General features: G+C 42.1%; 1 protein-coding gene across 1 annotated transcript; it reads right to left on the bottom strand.

The window, feature by feature from the left end:
• Positions 1-11,258: 11,258 nt before the first annotated feature.
• On the bottom strand, positions 11,259-23,376 carry LOC146968140 (alpha-tectorin). The gene is made up of 24 exons (XM_085760755.1): positions 23,316-23,376; positions 23,179-23,199; positions 21,697-21,812; positions 21,149-21,427; positions 20,971-21,066; positions 20,685-20,850; positions 20,105-20,505; positions 19,422-19,998; positions 18,749-19,332; positions 18,006-18,558; positions 17,316-17,914; positions 16,660-16,814; positions 16,170-16,570; positions 15,878-16,074; positions 14,559-14,954; positions 14,172-14,455; positions 13,669-13,943; positions 13,436-13,555; positions 13,143-13,327; positions 12,890-13,050; positions 12,501-12,752; positions 12,245-12,404; positions 12,026-12,125; positions 11,259-11,855 (listed from the first exon to the last, which is right to left on the bottom strand). The coding sequence occupies exons 1-24, from the start codon at positions 23,359-23,361 to the stop codon at positions 11,749-11,751; spliced, it is 6,231 nt and encodes a 2,076-aa protein (XP_085616881.1). The 5' UTR covers positions 23,362-23,376; the 3' UTR covers positions 11,259-11,748.
• Between the last annotated feature and the right edge of the window lie 317 nt (positions 23,377-23,693).

The following is a 23,693-nucleotide window of genomic DNA, read 5'->3' as shown; positions in this document are numbered from 1 at the left end:
GGTAATTTTGATGCTACAGTCAACACAATACAAATACTGGAAAGGGTGGGAAACAGCTCTCAATAGCTCACAATAATAAAAAATATCCAAAAGTTCCAAACTCATTTTAATATGAAGACAGCTTATACTAATTAACTAAAACTGACTGATGGATGTTAACCATAACCCCAAACCTAGATTTTAACCATAAAGTCTAACTCTAACCCTAGGCCTAAAAAATGTCCACCAACTTCAAGCCTCCATGACTTTAACCTCATACCTTACAAGTTAGTACAGTGCTCTTAAAAAGGTAATCCCTGAGAGGAGGTCGAAGGTCAGGAGCATCTTCATCTTTACGAGCACGTCGAGCAGGGGAGAAGAATCTCTCTGAGGAGCTCAGTAGACACTTAGCATGATGGACGACCGACTGTAGCAAGTCTGCAGGTCAGTCAGACGACGGCACACGTGTTCTCTTCGGTCGCGGTGTCTCACTGTGACAGGAGATCAAACGCAACACAGCAAAACGGTGTTGCTGCACGGGAGAGTAGGGAAGACGTGACCGAGCTGTCAAGTCAAAGGTCAGCATCTGACAAGGAACCAGAGGAGGAGAAGATATCTTGTCTTTCTCCTAGATTCAAATAAGCATGGATTTTTGGGTCAGTTTCAATATGTATCCTGTTTTGTAAACAATACATGAGAGAATGAACCTTATGGGATCCTAATGCTGCAAATAGATTCAGAAACAATATATGATGAGCTGGGAAAGACTTGGCTGCAGTGAGTGCAGGGGAGAAAAACTGTTTCATGGAGGTATACAGATCATTGAGAAACCATTCATTCCATGCAACGTCTTCAGCTTCACTGACAAAGGTGTGCTCCATCTTACTAAAAACTATGTAACATGGCAGCTTGTCTTCCAGCAATTATGCATCCACCTTTCCTTGACCTAAAAATCTATTTACTGATACTGATCATTTACACAGGTCTATCCTCCGTACAAATGCATGGACACAGAGGGTTCCCCTTTGCAATTATTGTCATTTATCATAATAACGACAATAGCATCTCTACCATCTTTGATAAATCAGTAAACAAAAGAATCAACAATCCATCATCTGTAAAACGTCAGATCTGAACCAAAACATATGAAACACGAATTTATCCTTTTGACCACTTTTCATTTTAATCAGTACACTACATACAATGATTTTTGCTGAAACATATTCATTTGGACTGATTGCTGTATTAGTTTTGTCTTTTAAGAAAAACACAAATATCCACTATGGATCTAGTCTACCCTGTGTGACAGTGTTTCTCAGAATTCCCACTCAGTGTTGTGCTGTGTTTACACATTGCAGCTCAGGGGGGACCACGTAACCCATCGCTTTTACAAGCTGTCCATCTATAAAAATGAAGTGATGTGGTTTCCCACTCTGTTCTATTATTCTGCTCCTCTTCCTCCTCTCCCACCTGCCACTGTTTGCTGGAACAGAGAGTGAGCCTCTGCCTGCATCGCACACAATTAAGTGAAGAGTGATGAAATTATATCTCTGGTCCGGGCAAATGGAGGGATGGGAGGATGGGGGAGGCAAAGTGGGAAAGAGGGAGAGTCCATTCTGTTTCCCTCTGGGGCCAAGGGAAATTCTATTAGGCTTATAATAGAGCCATTTTTCACCTCCTTCTACATCAGTCTATTATACTATTCCTCCTCCTGTTCTTTCCTACCTCGTCTCTCCTCTTTAAAGACGTGCAACATTATTTAGAGTCTGCTGCTCCAGTTCTCACTGGGAATCCTTTCCATTTAGATGGATTTTTTTCAAATCAGTCTCTGGCCTCAAAACTGATCAGAAGTCACGAAATGTAAACCACATTCAAATGTTTTTAATTTGTTCAAACTGTTTAAAATAGGTAAGGCATTTTTTAAAAGCTATATCTTAATTGGACGAAGGCTATAAAACATCTGTGGCCTGAATCCAGCTGATTAATGCTTAATGACAAGAAGGTGTTCTGGAGAGTCAGAGCTGTTTTGGGTCTGCATTTATTTCCCTTTCAGAGATGATGAAGCTTAACGTGACACAATTCACACGCCGTCTTTCAGAAGCTCATAATTGCTGAGAAATTCCACCCAGTGGCTTTGTGGTGAACAGAGAAGGATTTATTTGTTTGTCATGGGCTGGTTCGGGGGGAAATGCCATTATGACTTTATTGGTTTAATTGCATTTTATTAAGCCACATATATTCCCTGCTTCTATTTATGTCGCCTGTCTGCATACCAGGTGCTGCATTACACATTCAACTGCAGACCGGAAAGTAAGGAAATCTATTTGTCACGGCAATAACAAACGTCAGCCATAGGCCGAGCATGTTGTTCAAAATGTCGGCTTCCTTCATCACATGCTCATGTGAATAGTTTGTACATACTGTGCCTCCTCCCTTTGATTCCTTTGTTAGCCTGTCCGGACAAGTGAGTCACTGAGCCAACAGAGCCTTCGTGTCATAACAGAAAAAAGATCTACAGCACGGTAACAATTGTACCAAGACAACCGAGATACCTCCAAAGCCTGATCTGCACCTAGAGGTACAAACATACTGCTTGAATGACACTGATACTCCGAGCCAGCTGTAGGTTTCAAACAAGTGTCAAAGTAGACTGGCTTTGAAACCCTGTAACCACTTAACATGAAATGTTTTATATTTAGCCTTGTTCGTGTTTCAGGTCCTGTATTAGAAAATCATACCATGGGGGGATAACTTTAAGCACATGCTGAGAATAAGAACAGCTGCGGAAAGGAATCATGTCTGTCAGGTGTCAACCAGGGAGAACAGGCTGTGTCGAGAACAAATTGTCCAAATCCCCAAGAACTCAGTGTAAATCAGTTCCCACTTACAATGACATCATTATGCGTTGGTGTCTGTAACTTTGATAATGACATAGGCTATGATAAACACATTCTGCTCTTAGAAATGTTGTTAAAGCTCCACTTGGTCTGGTGTTATCAATAGGTGATGGTGGCTAAGGTTTGCCAGTGGTGCTAGCTCACTAGTAACCCTGCATTACGCTAAAGGTCAAAGGGGTTTTAGTAAGACATCCAACCCATTCACAACCCAGAGCCAATTCTGAATGAAACAGTGTCAGAGTTTTGGCTAATGTTGTGCAGTGAAGTCATGATCTGACAGCGTTGTGCGAAAGTCAATCCAAAAAAAAAGAAAAAGAAAACCTCCTGAGAAATAAACACTGAAAAATACTATTCTGACAGAGCAAAAGGTTTTTGCCTGAAGTTATATCGATGGACAGATCACTTTGTTTTAAAGTAAGTCACCTGAAAATATGAAAAATCAAATGATGAAAGGGATTTTCAGCCAACTAGAGCGAACATTAGCCAGTAAAATGACAGTTTGGTGTCATATAAGCAAAACTGATAACGGGTCCTTTCTAAAAAAAAACTGTCCTGAGTACAGCGATATTAACTAAGAAGTCCAGGGGTTAATGAACTGTCACTTCTATCACATCAAGTCTGCCCACTATGCCCAGTCCTGATCTTGGCTTTACCATACTAAGCCAACAAGCTAGTCTAAGACATACTGGATCTCCACCATGTCTGGTATCTGGACTGTGTTTTTCTGCACTGAACACACAGGAAACTTGAACTGTGTCTGCATATTCTGCCTCATGAAATCTGATTAGCCTTCAGTATAGCCAAAGCCGAGCGGTGGCGTTCTGCATCTCATATCATGCACAGGTTTGAGTTTCAATCCGAGCCACCCGGCTCTGCAGTGAATGCAGGTATAGAATGATGGTCATGATGTCACATTGATATCTCCTCTAAATAAAGGAGTGATGTAATGTTGCACCGTGGATGTGGAAGAAGACAGAGGAGCAGATTATTGTACTCCAAAAGATAATACGGCTCTCTAGTGTGACATGAAGCTTTCCCACATCTATCTAGGCAACCAAGACAGAGAAAGAGCCTGTGGGTTTAGTACTTGTACCCTGGATTTTTTTCATCCAATGAAGACACTGATATCATGATAAGAGAATGTTTTTTCTAATAGCATGAAAAAAGAAACCACTGTCCTAGGGAGATGCCAAAATTTCTCATGAAAAAAAAGAAAGAAAAAGTGATGCAATAGTGATACGGCAGTTCTTCAGTTTAACAATATTTCAAATACAATACTGGACTGCAACATGAAAGTCCTGAATATGACTTTACAGTGAGTCAAGAATCCCACATATGTAGCATTCAGGTTCTTTCAACTCAGTTGTTCAGGTACGTTCATGATCTGTGATGGCAGACTGGGGCCCATCGGTCAACATCAGCTCTAGTTGACCTGAGGCTGAATGTGTTGCAGCTTGTCTGTTTGTCATGTATGTGAACTGAGCTGAGGATCTTGTGAACTGAGAGTGGGAGGCCTGCATTTAAGTATTTCTGAGAAAACATGAGCAAAGAGCAAAGCCATCCCCGATCACCTCACTGGTGCTTGTTAAGCTTGGTTAAGCACTGACACAGAGACACCTGATTGGATGAATGACAGGAAGACAGCAGATTTAACACAAAAATACAGAGAACAAATGGCCATGAACGCCTCTGTGAATCCCAAGGGATCTTTTTTTTAAAAAGCTTTTCCTTCTCAGGCAATAAGAGAGTTTTTCTGCCAATGGTGGGGCCCACCTGTAGCACCTGTACACGGTTCATCCTACAGTCGGTGGATTCATTCTGAAACGTCCCTTCAGGAAAAATACAGTCGTCAGAGATGGAGATTTAAGATCTGGAACAAGTGGTGAGAAAGCTCAAAACATGTCAGTTAAATTTCGGACACATAATCATCATTAGGCTACGTCTTCTGCATAGATGTACTGTATAATAAGTTCATATCTTTTGTTTGTACTGTTTGTACTGATCAGCAGTTGCTCTCTGAATGTTATTGTACAGTGACAATAAAGGCTTTCTAATCTTTTATTCTGCAATCAATTTCATGATTTAGCACAAGGCATAGACACAATTCAATCCAGGGTGATATTCTTTAACTCCATGAATAATGAATTTACACAGAATTTGAACAAATAAAATGGAGGAGAGTAAATGTACAGCAGTAACTGTAGACTTGTCCTTTCCTCCCTTTGACGACAAAGAAGTGAGCTTTGATTACAGACAAATTAAAAGTCCCTTTACGCTGAGATTTTGGGCTGAAATTTACAAGCAATGAGTGATGCTACAACCCACCCATTTCTAACACTGCTGAAGTCCTTCACTGGATTTTTGAAAAATCTCCAGGGAGCAACATTTATTATTCTCATCTGGATTTTTTGAATTTCTCTAGCTTGGCAACAGCAGGCCTGGCTTTGATAATGCAGATGACGCAGGACATTAAGAGACACTTGTTTACCCTCAGGGCCGTCCTCCTCCTCCTCAGTACGGCCCGCGACCTCTTTGGCTGAGTTTAACCAAGAAGGGTCACCACGTCTGTCTGGCACACAAAACAGCAGATACTCTGGCATTCACCCCCATCCCATACTCCTCTTCCTATTCCAGATTTCTACAGAGGCAGGACCGAGTGTCAGGTTCAGCCACGGTATCAACTGTCAGGGATTGGAGTCAGATCAAAGTGGGACAGTGAAAAGAGCGAGATCCACACCCCGACTCCAACCGGACAAAGAAGCTAAGGAGCAAACCTCCCCCTCCCCTGGGAGTTGTAATGGGAGCGGCCGATTACCCCAGTGTACTACTGCCATTTGGGCCGAAGCACAGGGGCTACAGTGGAGGGTAGCATGCAGTCAGTGAAGAGGGCTTGTATACAGTTCCACGGACAAAATGTAGATAATATCTAACCCTGGCAAAGGTAGCAATGTCCTTTCCCCAGTCGTGTTAGGACATCGTGTTTGACTATAAACAGTATCAAATGCAAGCTTATTTTTTACCCACACAAAAGCTGGTTTCATCCTTGTCTTATAATTTGAAGCATTCAGGTGAGGGTTAGGGTCAATTGCAGCACCCAACAGACCAGTCACCCCATGCTCATCCGTGTCAATCCGCTGTTGTTCCTCTCTGCTGCATCATGAGGAACTATCAGCCTCTTACCCCTTCAGAAGCCAAGAGGAAATCAAGTTAGGACCGATCTGCTGCCCAATTTATCTCAAATCCTCGCCGATGCAGATCTAATTTCATCCTCTTAGTACCACAAACAGGAAGAAGAAGCCAGTCGATAAACAGCCCATGGTCACTGTTGGAGGGAGTGAAGTGGTGGTGGTGATAGTGATGTGGGGTGGGGTGAAGGAAAGAGAATATGGTGACACAGTGGAAAAGGAAAGCAGAGGGGTTGTCATTATCCGTCATCCAGTCCATCACTCACTCCATCAACCTCTGCCCTTCTAATTCCTGGGATAAATGTAATTAGCGAATGTAGGCAAATTAGCTAAAAGCATTTTAAGTAAATTGAAAATACTCACAAAACTAAATGTCTGACTGTTTGACTTGAAAGCTGGGAATTAGATGTTATTTTTCTCACTACACATCTACACATACATATTAACCTTTATGCCATTTATATACATTTATATTATTGTGGAGAATAAAAGTAAAAGATACAAAGGAAACCCCAAAAGGTAAAAACATACAGAACTCATCAACATTTTGTGCACATGCAGTTCCTGCAGCCTGGGGTGATACTAACTGAGGTATGAATTTTATACTGATGAAGATGTAAAACCTGGATTAGCATGAAGCATGAAGCAAAAACAGTGCAACATGTGAGAGATTCAAGCAAAGCGTTCCTGGATGTTAGTTAGGGTTATAAGACTTGGAACTATCAGATGAGATAATTTTGAAGAGGAAACACACACACACGCAGCACTAAGCCCGGATGCTTTTTTAAAGATGTTACAAATCTTTGAGGAGTCAAAAAGATGTACAGTAGATCTGAGGACTAAAGGAAGCGGTCCTGGGTTGACAGCAGAACCAGATGGCGAGAGGAAGCCCTCTGGTAAACCTCTTATCTAATATTTCAAATGGACGGCTGATGGAAACAGCGTGTCACAGACAACATCATTCACAATTATCACAGTTATATTGTAATGGATTTTTATGAAATGGGTTAATGTACAGTACAAGAATGACCACATGCAGTATAACGTAATAGTTATTATAACTACAAGAGGCTAAATAATGATCAGATTTTTTTTTTTCACTTTGACTGGATCACATTAGTGTAACGATGCAGAAACACATTTTTTTACTGTTTAGAAAACATGAATTTCATGCTTGTGAGATGTAAATTTCAGGACAGTAAAGGTGTCACAGAGAGCCCATGAAGAACACAGCATGGCTTAAGTCATGGTCCATCATGTAAATTTCACTTTACGAAGTGCTGATTTTTCACACATGGTTTGCTGAGTCAATTTCATGACTTCTTGGGTTGCAGCTCCAGTCCCCTGATTGCCCGGCCTTCTCAGGAGTATAAAATTCACCAGGGAAATCTAATTACTCTTGACAGAAACTGTAGATGGCCGGATTTGTCTCTATCAAGTGCAAAACAAAAGGCCATGAACAACAAGAAAAAAGAAAACATTTCCCCATGAATATCTCTTCAGAAAGGACAGAGACAACAGGTGTGACCACAACTCAATACACTGTTAAGCTGTAGGACCTATTTTCCGTATAACTCAAATTACTTTGAAGTTTTCACATTATCAGTGTATTTGTCCGTTGCTCTCTTAAACCAGCAGAGAACCACAGGGAATGTCAACAACAATGAGGAAATGTACTCAGATTAAGGCAGAGTAAGAAACCCTGAGGCAATGTTGAGTGTTTGTTGCATGGGTTCCAGTGGAAACTGCCTTTAATCCTTACAATATTTGTGTTGATATACTGTATACTATCCACCTAATTAATTCCTTGTTCACCCAACATAACTTATCAGGATAATGTTTCATTCTATGTTTAATTTGTAATTGGTTTGACTTTTAAATAATGTATTTCTATTTGTTTACAGTCCTGTTCCCTTAGTTTTTAGTGACAGTGCCCTCAAAGTAATAACACAAGTCAACATCCATCCTCATAACATCATCATGTCTTTGCAGCAAATACGGTCAGTGTATACTGTAGTTGGGATGTTGAGCAAATTCCTAATGGGAAATAAGATTTGCTGAATAGCAGCTAATACTGCCTCTCTTTTTTTCAAACCACAAAGTGAAACTTCTATTCATTAAAACTTGTTTCATATCAATATAATCTTCATGAAGAATCCCAGAGGCTGGAGTCTTGCACAAATGGACTAAGTTCAGATGTAATTATCCTGTGAGCTGCAGTGTGTTGTGGTCACTGCTGCTGACATGAGGGGCAGTGTGCGGAGAGGTCAAACATCAGATGGGACCGTCTCTGACCCCTCCAGCACACCACACTGGGGACTTTATGAGGGAATCCAATTTAGCCAACTAAGCCTGCTACATCTTGTAAAAGTCAACAAGCTGTCACTCATATTTCCCTCTTGTTCCCAACCACCACCTTTTCCCTGTCTCCCTTCATTCTGTCCCCCTCCTTACTTCCTTCCTGAGGCTACAAACTCCCCTGTTGTGGCACTGGGATGAGTATTCAAGATGGCTGGAAACTGCTTGGTGGAGAATCATCGCCAGGAAATTGGATACTGGCAAGGATGATGCAGATAACGTGATTTAAACCAAAACAAAAGAAAGCTCTGAGTGGAGCCTCCATTCAAACACATGTAGCCTACCACTTTGTTTTCTTTAAGCCTTCACTTAAGGAGGTTCACTCAGTAACTCTCCACATCAAGAAGAGAATGATAAAGCGATTGCATGTCAGCAGTTTATGAATGAAAGATAAGGTATGACTCGCCACATATGGATGCTCTTAGATCTGTCATTCGAGGCTGGATACAAAAAGGTGAGACGAGCTTCAGGAACTGCATTTACTTGATCTGGTTTTTGACTAAAGAGGATAGAGTCAACAGAAAGTGCTGAGTTAAAAAAAGAGAGCAATTAGACATGGATTTAAAGGCCACATCCATTTTAACAGGAAACATAGCCTACCTTTGAACTTGGGAAGTTTTTTCAGTATCTGGCGAGGGTGCTCTTTGGTTGGGGACATGAAGTTACAGAACTGAAGAAAAAAGCCAAGGCACTCCTCAACCTAAAACTAAAAAGCCTTATTAGGATGGCTATTTGATGACAAAATGGTTAAAATATCGTAGATCAGTCCATCATTAAAAATAGAGACTGGGACAACCCACGTGTAGCGGCAAACACCCTTCTTCAGGGTTTAACCCTAGAGTAGACTATACAAACTAAAAACACTTTAGTAGTCATTGTTACTACTACTAAATGTACATATATGTAGCCTATGTACATACGAAAATTATTGTTTTGCGTCTGTAAAATTAAGTTAAAAACATAGATGCTGAATACTCTGTTTTGTTTTGTTTACAGTTTTCTCCGGCATGTCAATGAGAAAGTGTGGCTGTAAATGGTCAAACTTGTTACAACTGTCTTCACTGACCAAAGTTTGGCTCGTTTAGTCAGTTACCTTACACTGTACTCAGTGGTTCATAGTGTTCAAGATGGCAACAAGCAACAAATTGTCTGCCTCAAGCGCTAAGAGTAAGGTGACTTGAGTGCAGCTCGCACCAGAGTTAAAGTGGAAGCTGCTAAGGTAAGAGCATCATATGCTAGCTAGGAGTTGGTAAAGGCTGCTAGAGAAGCAGAAATGATCGTCAGAGAGGCTCAAAGTCAGTTGGAAACCAGAATACACACAAAGTTGGAAAATCTGAATCACAAAAGTTTAGACTGCAACGTTTCTGTCCCAAATTGACCAGAATCAGTCTACCTGTCCACCATTACCAGTCACACCTGTAAATCCTCCAGCTCATGCAGAATCACAGGACAGTTTCAGATCATGGCTCCCTCCCAGGAGCACAACACAATTACAACCTACCAGCACCAAAGTCTGGAAAGGCCAGGGTTATGAAAACATACTTACCTGCATCAAAATATCTGAGCTAACCAGAGTTGATTCATAGACTGAACTCTCCCAAAAGCATGCTCAGTCAAAAAATCCCCCAAAACTCATTTTTACTACACGTAGTGATGTTGACAATGTTTTGAACTAATTAATCTAAAACCACAGGTGCTGGATGTTCTGTGTTCTTTTATTTACAGTTTTCACTGTCTTCAATGACCAAGGTTTAGCTTAAAGTTTAGTCAGAGTTACCACAAACTGTACAAGAACATTATAGGCACATTCGAGAGATTGCATTTGTATAATTGCAATGTTTTCTCCCAACATTTGCTAATTAATAAGATTATGCACGTTCAAGTTGTTAAATATGATCTGTAACTTAATCTCCACATAACACACCTGAATGTGTCAGCCGTGGAGAGTCTGTGTATTTCCTCATGTGGTATTGGACTTACTTTGAAGTGTCTATACTGTACTATTGCACCAATGACAAATTACATGTTGTGGGTGTGTGGTAAGTGGTGTTATGTCTACTGAAGGTTTGATCCCATACTGCTGAGGACATACTAACTGACAATGATGAATTTCACCCTAAAGAGAACACGGGAAATATCGACTGTGTCGGTCTCCACACTCGGACCAACAAAGGAGGTTCAGGACAAAAGAAAGAAACCTGACCTGTTGTATGACTGACAGGTTCTTTCATGTCAAATGAGAACCATCTTGTATTCATGCTTTGGATTGTGGTTATTGTAACATTTACTGTTACAGTATGTTTCCTGTCCAGAACATATTGTGATAGCAGAGCGTTTTTCGCTCATCTACTTTCTAAATACTTCTAATGCAATTTCAAGGAAAGGTGTTTTGATTAAAGATAAAGAAAAAAGATAAAGCAGCAGAAAGACAAAAATACAAACCAACACTGGAGTCATTAGGTCATCTACATTAAACATCATAATTAATGATAATTACAGAGGCCCAGGAATCAATCCCAGCACTCTTCTTGCTGAGTGACAAGAGTGATAACCACTGCACCACCATGCCACCCTGATAGTTAACATCACTGTAAAAAGCCCTGATGATCCAACTGATAAATATCATAGTGAAAACAAGAAGGTGAGCAGAGGTCAACATATGTATTCAGCATCTGATCTAATATTGCCCTCTAATGTTGGAGAGACAAAATACCACAAGACTTGTCAAAAGTCTGTTATGTATAACTCTCTCATCTATGCACCATTACCATTCCTGAATAAAACAAGGTTGGAGATTTAAAATGCGAGATTCTTTCTCTCTGTTTTTATTGAATAAAAAAATATATATTTTCAAATAAAGTTCTTAACACATGATCATTTCCAGAAGAATCTCTCAACACATGGTATTTGCCCAAACACACATAATGATTACAGACAGAGAATAAAAGGAAAGATACCTAACTATTATTGATTACTGATGATTTTAAAAGTTCTAGGTACAGAACTTAGTAGGAAACTAATTATTTACATACCCCTTGTGTGAATATGTGAATCTATAGTTTTACCTATCACCATAGGCTACATGATGACTTATATAGCAGATAATTACCACAAATAAACTAATGATTTCATTTATTATATCAAACACAGTAATTCAGAAGAAGAGATTTCAAAGGTGGACACTGATGCCCCCTGCTGCTGTAAAGCAAAATTACTTACTACTAATACAAATCACCAGGGACAGTACCTCTCACACAGAATACAATATAAAAGCATACTGTATGTAACATGTTGACTTCTGATGTATGTCTGAATCATCTTTGTTCTCCTCAGACCAGAGTTATGGCGGTCAGCAGACTGAAGAGCAGACTGACTAGCAGGGGGGTCGCCTGGGAGCTGATCTGGCCTGGAGCGCTGCTTTGTCGCATCATTTGACCTGCAAGAGGAGAAGTAAGGTTTATAAAAGATGGACTGAACAAGCTGTATGTCATTACAAAATTATATACTATACACATCATTAGTTTGTTTGTGGTAATTCTTGTTAATTCTCTGCCACACACCCACACACACACATACAGTATATACACATATGCAAAGACGTATTACCACTGTTTGGGTTCAGCACTAGTGGTCCTAGTGAGATGTAGGAGGTGTCATGATAGGATACATCCCTCTCAACTCGTCTGTGGTGACCCGGGAAGCAGTGCTGCAGGAAAACAACATGAGGGACTTATACTGATGCATCTGTTGATAACCTATTGTTTTTTTTTTGTTTTTTTGTTTTTTTTCATAAAACTAAAACACACACACAAAGTGGTTACATACAGCTGTGCAGTTGTTGTTTCTCAGAAGACACAGGTGGACCTGGCAGTGCAGGTAGATGGATGAGAAGTTGGTGAAGGTGAACATCCTGAAGGAGAATCTGGCCACAGTGGAGATGCCGTTCTGAACCAGTTCTACTGTACCATCTGCTGGATTAGGACACCTAGAGGACAGGGCAGGTGGTGGAAGATACATTGTAATGATCTGTTTTTCAGACTTTGGGTCAGAAGACAAAGTGAAGTCGCAGCAGCTCATTTACTCTGCAGTGATGAGATCCCAGTGGACAGGGTAGTTCACATTGTTGACTGGCGTAGCCCAACAAGAGTCCAGAACGGTGGCGATCTGTCGTCCATCGATTCCTTCTGCCCGCAGCTCCACATACAACCTCTGGTCTATTTCCATTTCTATGTTGCTGTCACTGCTCAGTGGGAAGTGGAAGCCAGCGTCCTGGTAGGGGATCATTCTTACATGATACTGTCCACGGCCAGATGGAAGCTTCTTCCTCACAATGCTGAGAAAATACAACACATGCAGTAATGGGACTTCACTTGAGATGGAACGTGAGAATTTAGATCTAGTATGGTTAGCAAATATTATTGAGTAATGGAATTGGTGAAATAAAGCATATAAAGGAGATGGTTTAGTCACCTCTCCACAGGGTTGATGCCCACAGACATAGACACAGCTTGAGTCAGAGGGTATTCACAGCAGAAACGCAGGTGGATGTTCCTTTGGCGGCTGATTAGACCGTCATGAGGGTCCACGTCACCCTGGATCACGTTCTCATAGATGAAATGGGTTCCATTGCTCTGAAAATTGAAAAGACAAAGATGGTCATGACTTCATCATCTTAAATCTTATTCTGAAAGCTCTGATGATGTTATGATTTAATGGACTGTACTCTGAGAAGTGTCCCACAGATCTGGTCATCATTGTTAAAGTGGAACAGCAGTCGTCCGTCCTGGAGCGTGCCTTTGCAGGAGTCTTCTTGGAGATGGAGGGCGCGAGAGTGGAAGCCAGCTTCAAACAGCTGGCAGCGTGAAACAGACATGGTGCCCACACTACTGGCACAAGTGATGGATGAGTCTATAAGAGGAAGATGGAAATTAATTCCAAAAACCCATTAATCAACATTTTACATCAGCATTGTCACTTCAGTGATACCCTAAACCTAAGAAATCAAGTTGTCCTCACCATAGCTCTCATTGTTGGGCCGATGGTGGCGTTCATCACAGAAGCAGCCGTACACACCGTCCTTCTCCCCACACCACTCATTCTCTGTGCAGTTCAGTTCTTCACAGGGGTCAGTCTCAGCTGTAGAGAGGGGGGAGTCATGAAAATGAAATGAGTAAACATACGATAAATGGCTAGCTCTATTAACGTTTTCCTGATTTATTATTTTGACCATTAGTGCGGTGCACAAATACCACAATGTAAAGCTGAGCGCCAGTCAGAGATGTTCAACCCCAGGACTGAGCATGATCTCTCATAGGCTGAGATAGCAGAACACAGCATGCCATTGGCTGGTGTGTAGAGGCAGAGATCATAGACACAGGAAGTGAAAAATGGCTGCGGATCCGAGTGCAAGTGGCAGTCACTGAATGGGCCACTGGTGTTGGTGATCACACTGCAGAGCCCAGAGTATTCTTCCATAAAGGTGCAGCTGTCCAATCCACCACTATCCTCATCTGTGGAACCACATCTGGAAAAGACATTAAACAGTTAACACTTGGGGCGACTTGAACTCTGTTTACATTGCCACACTGTTCTCAAAGGACCTTTGGATGTGGATAATTGAAAATGCACCACGGTTATGGAGTTCAAGATGTGGTTCGTGAAATGTGTTTTAAAAGCATGTGATGATGAAGCCTAAGAAAACTTTGCAGTATGTCTTGAAAGGTTTTCAGTATTTTGAGAAGACTCAACTCACCCTGGTTGGCTTGTGGGTGCCTTCCAGCTGTGTCCAAACTCATTGTCATTTTGTGCCAGTGTACCATTAGGTAGCACTTTGTCATCTGCAGGATCACTGTTGAAGTTCCCACACATCCCAGTAACTCTGTTCCGACAGTGTTGGCCGAGTCTGACCAGTAAGGTACTGCGGCCATCAAACTGGACAATCAGGTTAACAGCATCCACCACTATGTAGCTTCCGTGCCGTTCCACCTGAGCTAAGGTGCGTGTCGTGGTGGGAAGAGACACCATGCTCCCATTTACCTGACGGGGTGAGATATTATAGGTGAGAGTTACAAAGAGTGAGAAGGCACTTGTTGTTACCATGTTGTTACTTGTTGTTACAGCAGACAGTCATTGTCTTTACCGTTACTCTTTTGTTTGGTCCAATCCTTATGTGCACACTCTCTGTTTGATTTGAGAGGTATACATCCACTGCTGATACAAACGACACATGGTTGTTGCCACGGTGATTATTGGTGGCTACTACTTGAAACTGGATCTCACTGGCACCATGGCTCACACTCTCAGTGATGATGTAAGAGCATGTGCCCTGGAAATGAGCCAGCGCCCCATCAAAGGTGATGTAGTGTGGGTCCCCCCACACGGTGCAGGTAGACAGTGCATCAAAACAGCCCAGTTGGCCATTTCTGATGCTGCACTCTTGGGTAGAGGTGCAAGATACATCAACGCAGCGCAGGTCATTGGGGGCGTGACAATCACATCGCTGGGAGCAGCCGTCTGTCCAGAAGGACTCCCCAGCCTGGAGCACGTGAAAGATGGATGAATAAAAGATTACAATATTGATTGTTCTGAAAAAGTCACTTCATGTCACTGAGGGTAATAAGCTGTTGGCATAATAATACTAAGAGCAAAAAATTCAATGAAATTATTGTATTTAAAAGAAAGAACATCAAACTAAAACCAGAGTTACTGTGGATAACTGGAAAAAATAAATATGCATTGTGGTGTTTCTCTTTAATCATTTAAAGGGATAGTTCACCCAAAATTCAAATTTCACTCATTATCTACTCACCCTCATGTCGACTAAGGGTCCGTCCTCTTCCTGGTCCGTCCAATTTGGACGAACCAGGAAGAGGAGCTCCCGCTACAAACAAGCTTGAAATATAGACTTATTTACTTTTTTCTGAACAATTTTGCATTTTGGGACTTCAATACAAGACTGACATTACATACGAACAGCATGGAGGTATTTGGATGTTTTTTGGTGTGTCTTTTTGTTACGAAGAAAAGTGGTATCTATTTGCAACCGTTATATGGACATGCACTGCTACGCCGAGACCCCCTGTAACTCAGAGAAGCCACGGATAACTCTGAAACTCCCAGCCCTTAGTCGACATGAGGGTGAGTAGATAATGAGTGCAATTTGAATTTTGGGTGAACTATCCCTTTAAAGTAGCAATTGTTTTTTTTTCCAGGTGCTGAACCACCTTTCACAGGTTTAAGTAGTCTGATATGCCAAACCACTATTATAGTATTGCTTTGGTTGTCTTATTTCAGGATTGGGAAATAAGTCTATAATGATGATCATGGGCAGAAGATATGTAGTTTTTGACCAAACGTAAATATTTGCCAAGACTGAAATTCTTGCATTATTCAGAAACAGTGAGATGGATTTTCAAGCATACATGTGGTGTTCTACTAAACGCTCGTTATTTGACTTACATTATAGTAGAAGCCATCATACAGGCAGCCACAGCTTTCCACAGGGACACATGTTGTCCCACTCCTGAGGAATCCCTCATCACAGAAACATCCCTCAGAGCAAACTTGCTCACAGGTGGCATCAATGCTGCTGGCACAAGTGTGGCCACAGTCAGTACCACACAGTTCATAATGGCTGTTGGCTGGACAGTCCAGTCCTAAATGAATGAGAAGATAAAATGGTTAATGCCAAGTGTTTCAGTCAATAAACCTGTTTGTAACTGATCAACACGGCATTGACCAGCTGACTTACTGCAGGTGGTGTTCTGTCTCCAGGGGTAGATTTGAACATTGGCAGATTGACAGGCACTGACATATGTCTGGATGGCCCTGCACAGAAGATCTTGGCCCCCATTTCCAGACAGACAAACATCAAACACACAGTCATTAAAGTATGGTGTTGGGTCCACCTGCTCACGGCAGAAACTGAAGGGACCGTCAGCTGCTCTGATCACCTGACATTGAGCTCTGGCAGGTTGCTCATCAGCACACTGTGGGCAGGAGGAACCACACCCATCGCTGCAGGTGTCGTTGCCCTCTACCTTCCAAGCTGCTCCAAACTGATCTGGAGAGGTGACTATTGCTCCAGATGGGGTGCTGAAGTCGTCACTTGGATTGCCATTGAAGTTTCCACAAAGTCCACAAGTCTGTCCTCTGTAATGGAAAGATCAATCAGATAGTCTTGGTTTATACTTTGCAACTTCGCAAGACTGTGTGACATCAAAATGGTGACTAGAAAATACCTGTAATTTGATGGCACAAAGATGGACACTGTACTTGATCCATCATACGTGACTCTCAGGCCAAAGTCAGTAGTGATAAATGTCTGAGGTCCACTTGCAAAGATGGACACATTTCCATTCAAGAGAACTGGTAAATTTGTAGTTATTCCGTTCACCTACATGATTGGAAAGACAAAATTGGAGGAACAAGAACATTTTATTTGTACAGAATGATTCAGTATTTTTGTGGTTGATAGCAACATTGATATGTGAGAGCTTAATTCAGTTGAAAATATATTGACTGATAACATAGGCACATTTTAACAAAGACCCCTCAAAGGGATAGTTTTTTTTCTTGTATTAGTCAGCTTCCCTAAGTGGGAGTTTGAAGAATTCACTGCAAGCAATGTACCAACATTATTATACAGTAAATTATTTAACTTTTTTATTATTTGCATCCTGGCATTTCTTTTTATTTGCAGCGACGGCGGTTCTCGGCCACCGCAGTAACTGTCTCACACAATCCCACATGAAAAGATTCAAAATATACTATAACCAAAGTCTAATTTACTTAGCAGTTCTATAATGGAAACACTGTTTCTTAACTATCTCAGACATGTGTTAAGCCTGTCTTGGTAATGTAATGGTAGTGATGGTGAAGAAATGTTTCGACTCACCTCTGCCATACCCCTGTTGTCTCTGGACACACGCAATCTGTATCCTGACACATTCACAAAAACTTCAGCCGTGATTGAAACTGGCAACCCAAACCACGGCTCGTTCTTAGCTTCCACTGAAAACAGGGGAAGTCCATTTGTGTCATTACAAAGGGTCGCCAGAACATACCGGCATGTTCCCTGGAAGTCATAGGCTTTTTGGTCAAAGGTGAGGTAGTGGGGGTCTCCAGAGGCAGAGCAGGTGCCATGAGGGTTCGAATGGCATCCAAACTCACCCCCCACCACCCGGCAGGACTCTTGGGGACCACAGGAGCTGGGATTACAGTGGACGGCTGCAGTTGTGCCATTACAGGTGCAAAAGCTCTGACATTCCTCACCATCCCAGAACTGTTCGCCACTTTGCCGATAGCGTCCTCCATGATGGCATCCACAAGATGTTGGCAGTACGCACTGGTTGCCATTGAGGGCAAACCCATCATCACACTGGCACCCATCATGGCACGAACTGTCACAGGAGAAGGGAAAGGAAAGGCTGGGGCAGGTGGATGGACAAGTGGTTCCACAGAGTTCATAATGGCTGTTTGATGGGCAGGTGTGCTCTAAAGAAGGACAAACAAGGTTGAAACAAAAAGGTAATTTCATAGCATTTGATAGCATCCAACCTCAATCAAAAGGAGGAAAGGTTCTTACCACAGCCAGTTGTATTCCTCCAGTCTCCCAGAGCTACACCCTTCAGTTGACACATTAGTGCATAGTCTCGTAGGACCTCACAGAGTGCTGACGCTGGATCTGTAGAGGTTGCAACAATCTCCATGCAGGCACTCACATGCTGCTGTGGGTCCACCATGGCCAAACACTGGTTAAACGGCCCATGTGGAGAGGCAATAATGCTGCATTGCTGACTAGAATTGCCATTTGTTGCAGGATTTTGACTGACACGTTCCACACAGCGTGCATTGAGGGAGCCATCTCGCCAGCTGTCCCCAAAGACCTGTGAGCTGTTGACCAGGATGCCATTGGGTGTGCGGAAGTCATCATGAGAGTGACCGTTGTAGTTACCGCAGAGTCCACCCAGTGAAGCATTGTAGATACCAGGCGCAGTGATACGTACAAAGTGAGGCCAAACTGTCTGCACAGTGACACCGAAGGCGGTACGAAGGATGATACTGTGAATGCTGCTGTGGTAGACTTGGATTCGGTTGGATGCTGAGCTGAATGGAAGCCTGGTCTGTTGACCATTAACCTAAAGGCCAATTTAAACAGCTGATGTCAGATTTTTAGAACAGCAAGACTTTTCATAAACATAATATGAGAATCATTAAATTTTGGGGGGAAAAATTATGCCAAGGGAGAAATAAGTTTTAGTAAGCCCCCCTCTGTGGTGTCACCACACAGTCACATTTGTCTTCATCAAGATTAATTTAGTCTCTTACCTGAACTGTACTGCTCTCTGCCATCTCAATGGCGATATGTGTTCCCTCTGCCTCAAACCTTATGAACCTGGCAAAACCATTTTGGCCTCTGGGCACTTTCTCTGCTGTCACCATAAAGTGAGGGTGTTCAGACAATCCCATCACTTTGGCCAGAGTCAGTTGACAGGCCCCAGGGTACTGGTATGTCAGTCCATCAAACGTCTGATATGACCCGGGGCCCTTTATCCAGCATGTTTCATAGCTGTTAGGTCTGCATCCTCTTTCTCCCTCCTCAACTCTGCATGATTCCAGTGGACCACAGCCATGTGAGTGACAGGTCATGGAGCCAAGACTGCAGTGACAGCGCCTCCCACAGTCCTCATCAAGTATTACAGTTTCTCCAGAATGGTAGTAACGGCCCTCAAAGCTGCAGCCACACTGAGCTTGAGGGACGCAGACCCCAGCACTTAGGATGTAGCCTGAGTTGCAGATGCAGCTCTCCTGAGCAGGGAGAGGACAGTTTTGGGTGGAATTGGGATTGACACAAGTTGCTGGGCATCCTGAGCCTTGGGGCTCAAAGTGGCTGTTGGCTGGGCAAGGGATTTCTAGACAAAAACAAACAACATTGACACCGACATGAAGGACAGTTTGAAGTAATATCATGAAATATTGAATGACCGAGAGAGAGACATACCACAGAAGCCTGGACTCCTCCAGTTTGGCAGCTGGACCCCATTCTGTTGACACTGACTTGCATAAACATTAAGGGCTTGACACAGAATTGGCTGGTGACCTCCTCCTACACAAAGATCATACACACAACTCTCCAGAAAGTTCTGGGGGGGGAGTCGTTGGTGGCAAGCAGCAAAAGGTCCAGAAGTGCTCTGGAGGATACCACAGTGGTCAGCATTGCCATATAATACTCTTGCATGGGTAGTGCAAGCAGCACAGTCCAGACCTCCACACTGAACCTCACATCCAGGCTCATCATCCCCTGCTGCTTTCCAGCTGTTAGCAAAAACCACATCAGAACTCACAACCTCGCCTTGCACAGTTTGAAAGTCATCTTGTGGGCGGTGGTTGAAGTTTCCACACAGGCCACATGTTGCATTTTGGTAGGTGAATGGCACACTGATCCTGACGTAATGATTTGTGTCGTAGGAAACCATCAAGCCAAAGGCAGTACTGATGATGACAGAAAAACCGGACTCATAAACCTGGATGGCTCCATTGCTGAGGGAAAATGGAGTGGCTAGAAAGGTTCCATCAACCTGTCAACACAGAAGGAAGTAAAGACGTTGATGTGAAAAAACAACACACAATAACAGTAGGCTACATGTTGGAAACTTATTCTAAGTAGGTGGAGTTACTGCTAACCTTTGCTGCACCACGACGTCCTTTCACAAGTTCAATAGTTTCATTGTAGACGTACACTTTGACCAGTCTTGTCCACGAAACACGAGTGTTACCCCGGTGCTCATTCTTGCCCTCTACTCGATAGTAGGGCAGCCCACGAGCGCATTGTTCAGAGAGAACATATGTGCAAGTGCCCTGAAAGTGAAACACTCTGCCATCGAAGGTATAGTAATGTGGATCGCCACTTATGGTGCAAGTGCGTCTCTGCACCGTCTGACAGGAGAACTGAAAGGAAGTTGGCCGGCAGATTTGGGCGAAGGAGCAGGGTTGGCTGTGACACCGCAGACCTGCTGATGTGCAGGTGCACTTCTGTGCACAGGTACTGTCACTCCAGAATGAGTCTCCCACCTGCAAAGATTCACCTTGGAAGAAAATTAATAGAAAGGTTATTTGAAAGACTATGACATTAATACATAAACATGAATGCTATTTTCAGCAAAAGGGCTTTTGAAGCCATTGGGGACATGTTAATCACATATTCACACTCTCTCATAATATCAGTGTCTAAATAAAAGTGATTGTAATCTGGTTCTGCTCCTACCACCGAAATTGCAGCCTCTTGATCCATGGTCAACGCGGAAGGCCCAGCGACCGGCTACATTGACATTGCTGCTCAGGCGGAAAGCTGAGTTAGGACCTGTTGCATTACTAGCGAATGATCCAGGGATGGAGAAGTGGTGAGAAGAATTCACTGTATCATATCCAGCCTGGAAACACATATCACATGAAAATGTAAAAAAAAAAAAAATGTATGTCTGTTTTCGATAATATTAGCATTGCAGTAACTACATTTAAATATATTGTGGCATCATAAAAACACTTCTCACCTGTACATTGCGATTTGTTGCGGCTATTATTCCATAGTTCATTAGCACGAACGAATACTGGCCACCAGAGATCAAAACTGCTTGGGCTGTTGTTTGCTGGAAAAAATTGACTTTGATATAGCAAGCAGACACACACAATACATTTTATGTATTTCCCCACTGAAAAAAGCAAACTTACTGTGCCAGTGGTTGGATAGTAGGCCACCTGATACCATGTTGCAACAAACACCCAGTTGGCACTAAAGTGCAGCCCGGGAAAATAGGCATTAATGTCCTGTGTAGCTTGTTGGAGGACACTGCCACTGGTGTATTGGTTGTACAAAACCTGGCCATTTTCTCTGTTGTCCAGATCTGTCCAGAATGGAGCAATGACATCTCTGTGCCCATGCATTGGAAATTGCTCAGGTGTGTACCTATACCATCGAGCATTGAAAGTCAGATGTCCATTGTGATTCACCTGAAAACACATCAACCAGTTCTTAAAAAAATAAAAGAATACATTGGTACAATTGCATGTAATTAAATATTGAGATATTTATTGCTATTGCTTCTCTATAAGCTTCTCTGATTCTTTTTTTCATTTACTTATTCCAAACTCATATTTAAAATGCATAATTCCTGTGTTGGGAGCAATTTGCTACTCAGTGGATGAAAAAAGTCTTCTAAAACATACCCCACAAAGCCTTACATAGATGTTGTAGTTTGCTAAAATTATTTTTTACATACATAAATCTGATTATATGAGTGTCCGAAGTAAACAAAAGGCCTCTGCAGTGTAATCTGGGGAGAACTTCCATCATCTGATCGAGAGCTTGATGTTCCATGTATTGAGTAGAGGTTTCCTAGAAACAACAAAAAATTTATATTCAAAAATGGAAGAAAAGATAAACTGAAATTAGTATTAAAACCTTGTGGATATAAGCTTGGCTGAGTGTGACCATAAGGTGTCTTAGTATGCCATTATAGCACAGTTGGGAAATTTAAAAAAAGCACAATTGGGTTGTGACAAGTGCAGCAAAATACACCTCAGAACAGGCCCCAGCTGAAACCAGAGGGGGGCAGTAAAACATTGTAGAATCAGGTACCAACTTTTGGTTTCCAGCAGAGGCTACTGTGGCACGGCACGGCCCTACCCGTTTTTTTTTTTTGCTTTTCCACTAGCCCTGGTACCAGGTACTATTTTAGTACCTCCTCAGCCATGGTTCCAAGCGAGTCGAAGTGATACTAAAACGTGACGTCAGCCGACTGCCTTCCACTGATTGGGCAGAGCGTTGTCACTGGAAGAGTTGTGTCCCACCCTCGTGCCCCAATTGTTGAAAAACACATGCTAAAGTGCCCTCTTGGGAGCCAAAATTCACACTAAAGTGGCGAGGACACGCTGTACGTGCCCTTCTTTTGTTTTTGCCCCTGCCCTTCAAAAAGTCTGTGCATGCCACTGTTCAACGAGACGTTAATTGTGATCTATTGTGAGTACAGAGAGGCATGTACTGTACATGAGTACATTATTTTAGTTAAACTCAGAACAGAATTAAGAAGTATGCACATGTTCAGTTCAGTGTCAGGTGGTGCTCAAGCACCTGGCTCTTTGGCCTCTGACTAGGCAAGTCCCCTCTTTGCAAGATTTCTTTTTCTTATTTAATTTTTAATTTAAATTCGATCCCTGGCATCAATTCTCAACCAAAAGCGTGTTGTAGTGTCTGACAACTACCTTTGAAATATAAAATTATGCAAGATACCACAAACCCCTGCCCCTCCCCTCTCAGCTTCCATTGTTACAGCCACAGTTAATAGGCGCAGGCTGAGAGACCTGCAGGGCAAGCACCGCAGTTCTCATTGACCTACCTTCATTGGTGACGACAAATGATAGACCTAAACCTCTGCATTATTTGTCACCGTTGTGAAATTAAGCCACAATCCAAACATCTCCACACAGCCTGATGGATCTGGAAAGATTCCTCCCTTATACTTAACAAGTTTGTCTGGTGTAAAATACGGTAGTCGAGGAGAATGAGTGAACTATTTGTTAACTTTGTCAGACAACTGAAACAAAAAATATGAGCACTTCCAGCCAAAACAGAAACAAAAAGCTAAAGCTTTTTTAACAAAAAAAAACCAATATGTGTGTGTTTACTGTAGCCTATATACAGAATTTCCACCCCAAAATCTGTCTGTGCCCCCTGATAAGAGGTAATCAAAGCAACAACTTACCAGGCTGAGACGCCACCACACCTGTGTTATTTGGACAAAATCAGACTTCAATGAACAAAGGTTTTTTTGTGAATTTGTGTAAATCTATCAACACAAAGAATGGAATTCAACTGGATTTGATTTATTGAACTACTTACCTAGCATTCCCAGAAGGAGCACAGGCAGTATGATTTGACGTCCCATTTTCTGAGTATCAAAATTCAAACTCGCTGATCAAATATATAAGCTCAGAGGCCACATACGGATGTTTTAATGGCAAAATGCATGATCAATATCACATGTCCAGTGTATAGAATATTTGCATAGAGATGAGACATCCTTATTCATGTAAGAACAATGAAGTACAACTTTGTACAAAGTTTGCAACATTAAAAAAGCCCTTTTAAAAATGATGCTTTTTTTGTAGTAGTACATGATAATAAAAATAAATCAATAAATGAATCAAGATATTTATTATGTCAGATGAAAATATTTGTTGACAAAAATACTATTTAGATTAAATCAATTGTGAGCCC

The sequence above is a fragment of the Trachurus japonicus genome, chromosome 19, assembly GCF_045865225.1.
Source record: "Trachurus japonicus isolate A0001 chromosome 19, Traja_1.0".
Lineage (NCBI taxonomy): Eukaryota > Metazoa > Chordata > Actinopteri > Carangiformes > Carangidae > Trachurus > Trachurus japonicus.
This window is presented reverse-complemented; position numbering and strand designations above follow the sequence as displayed.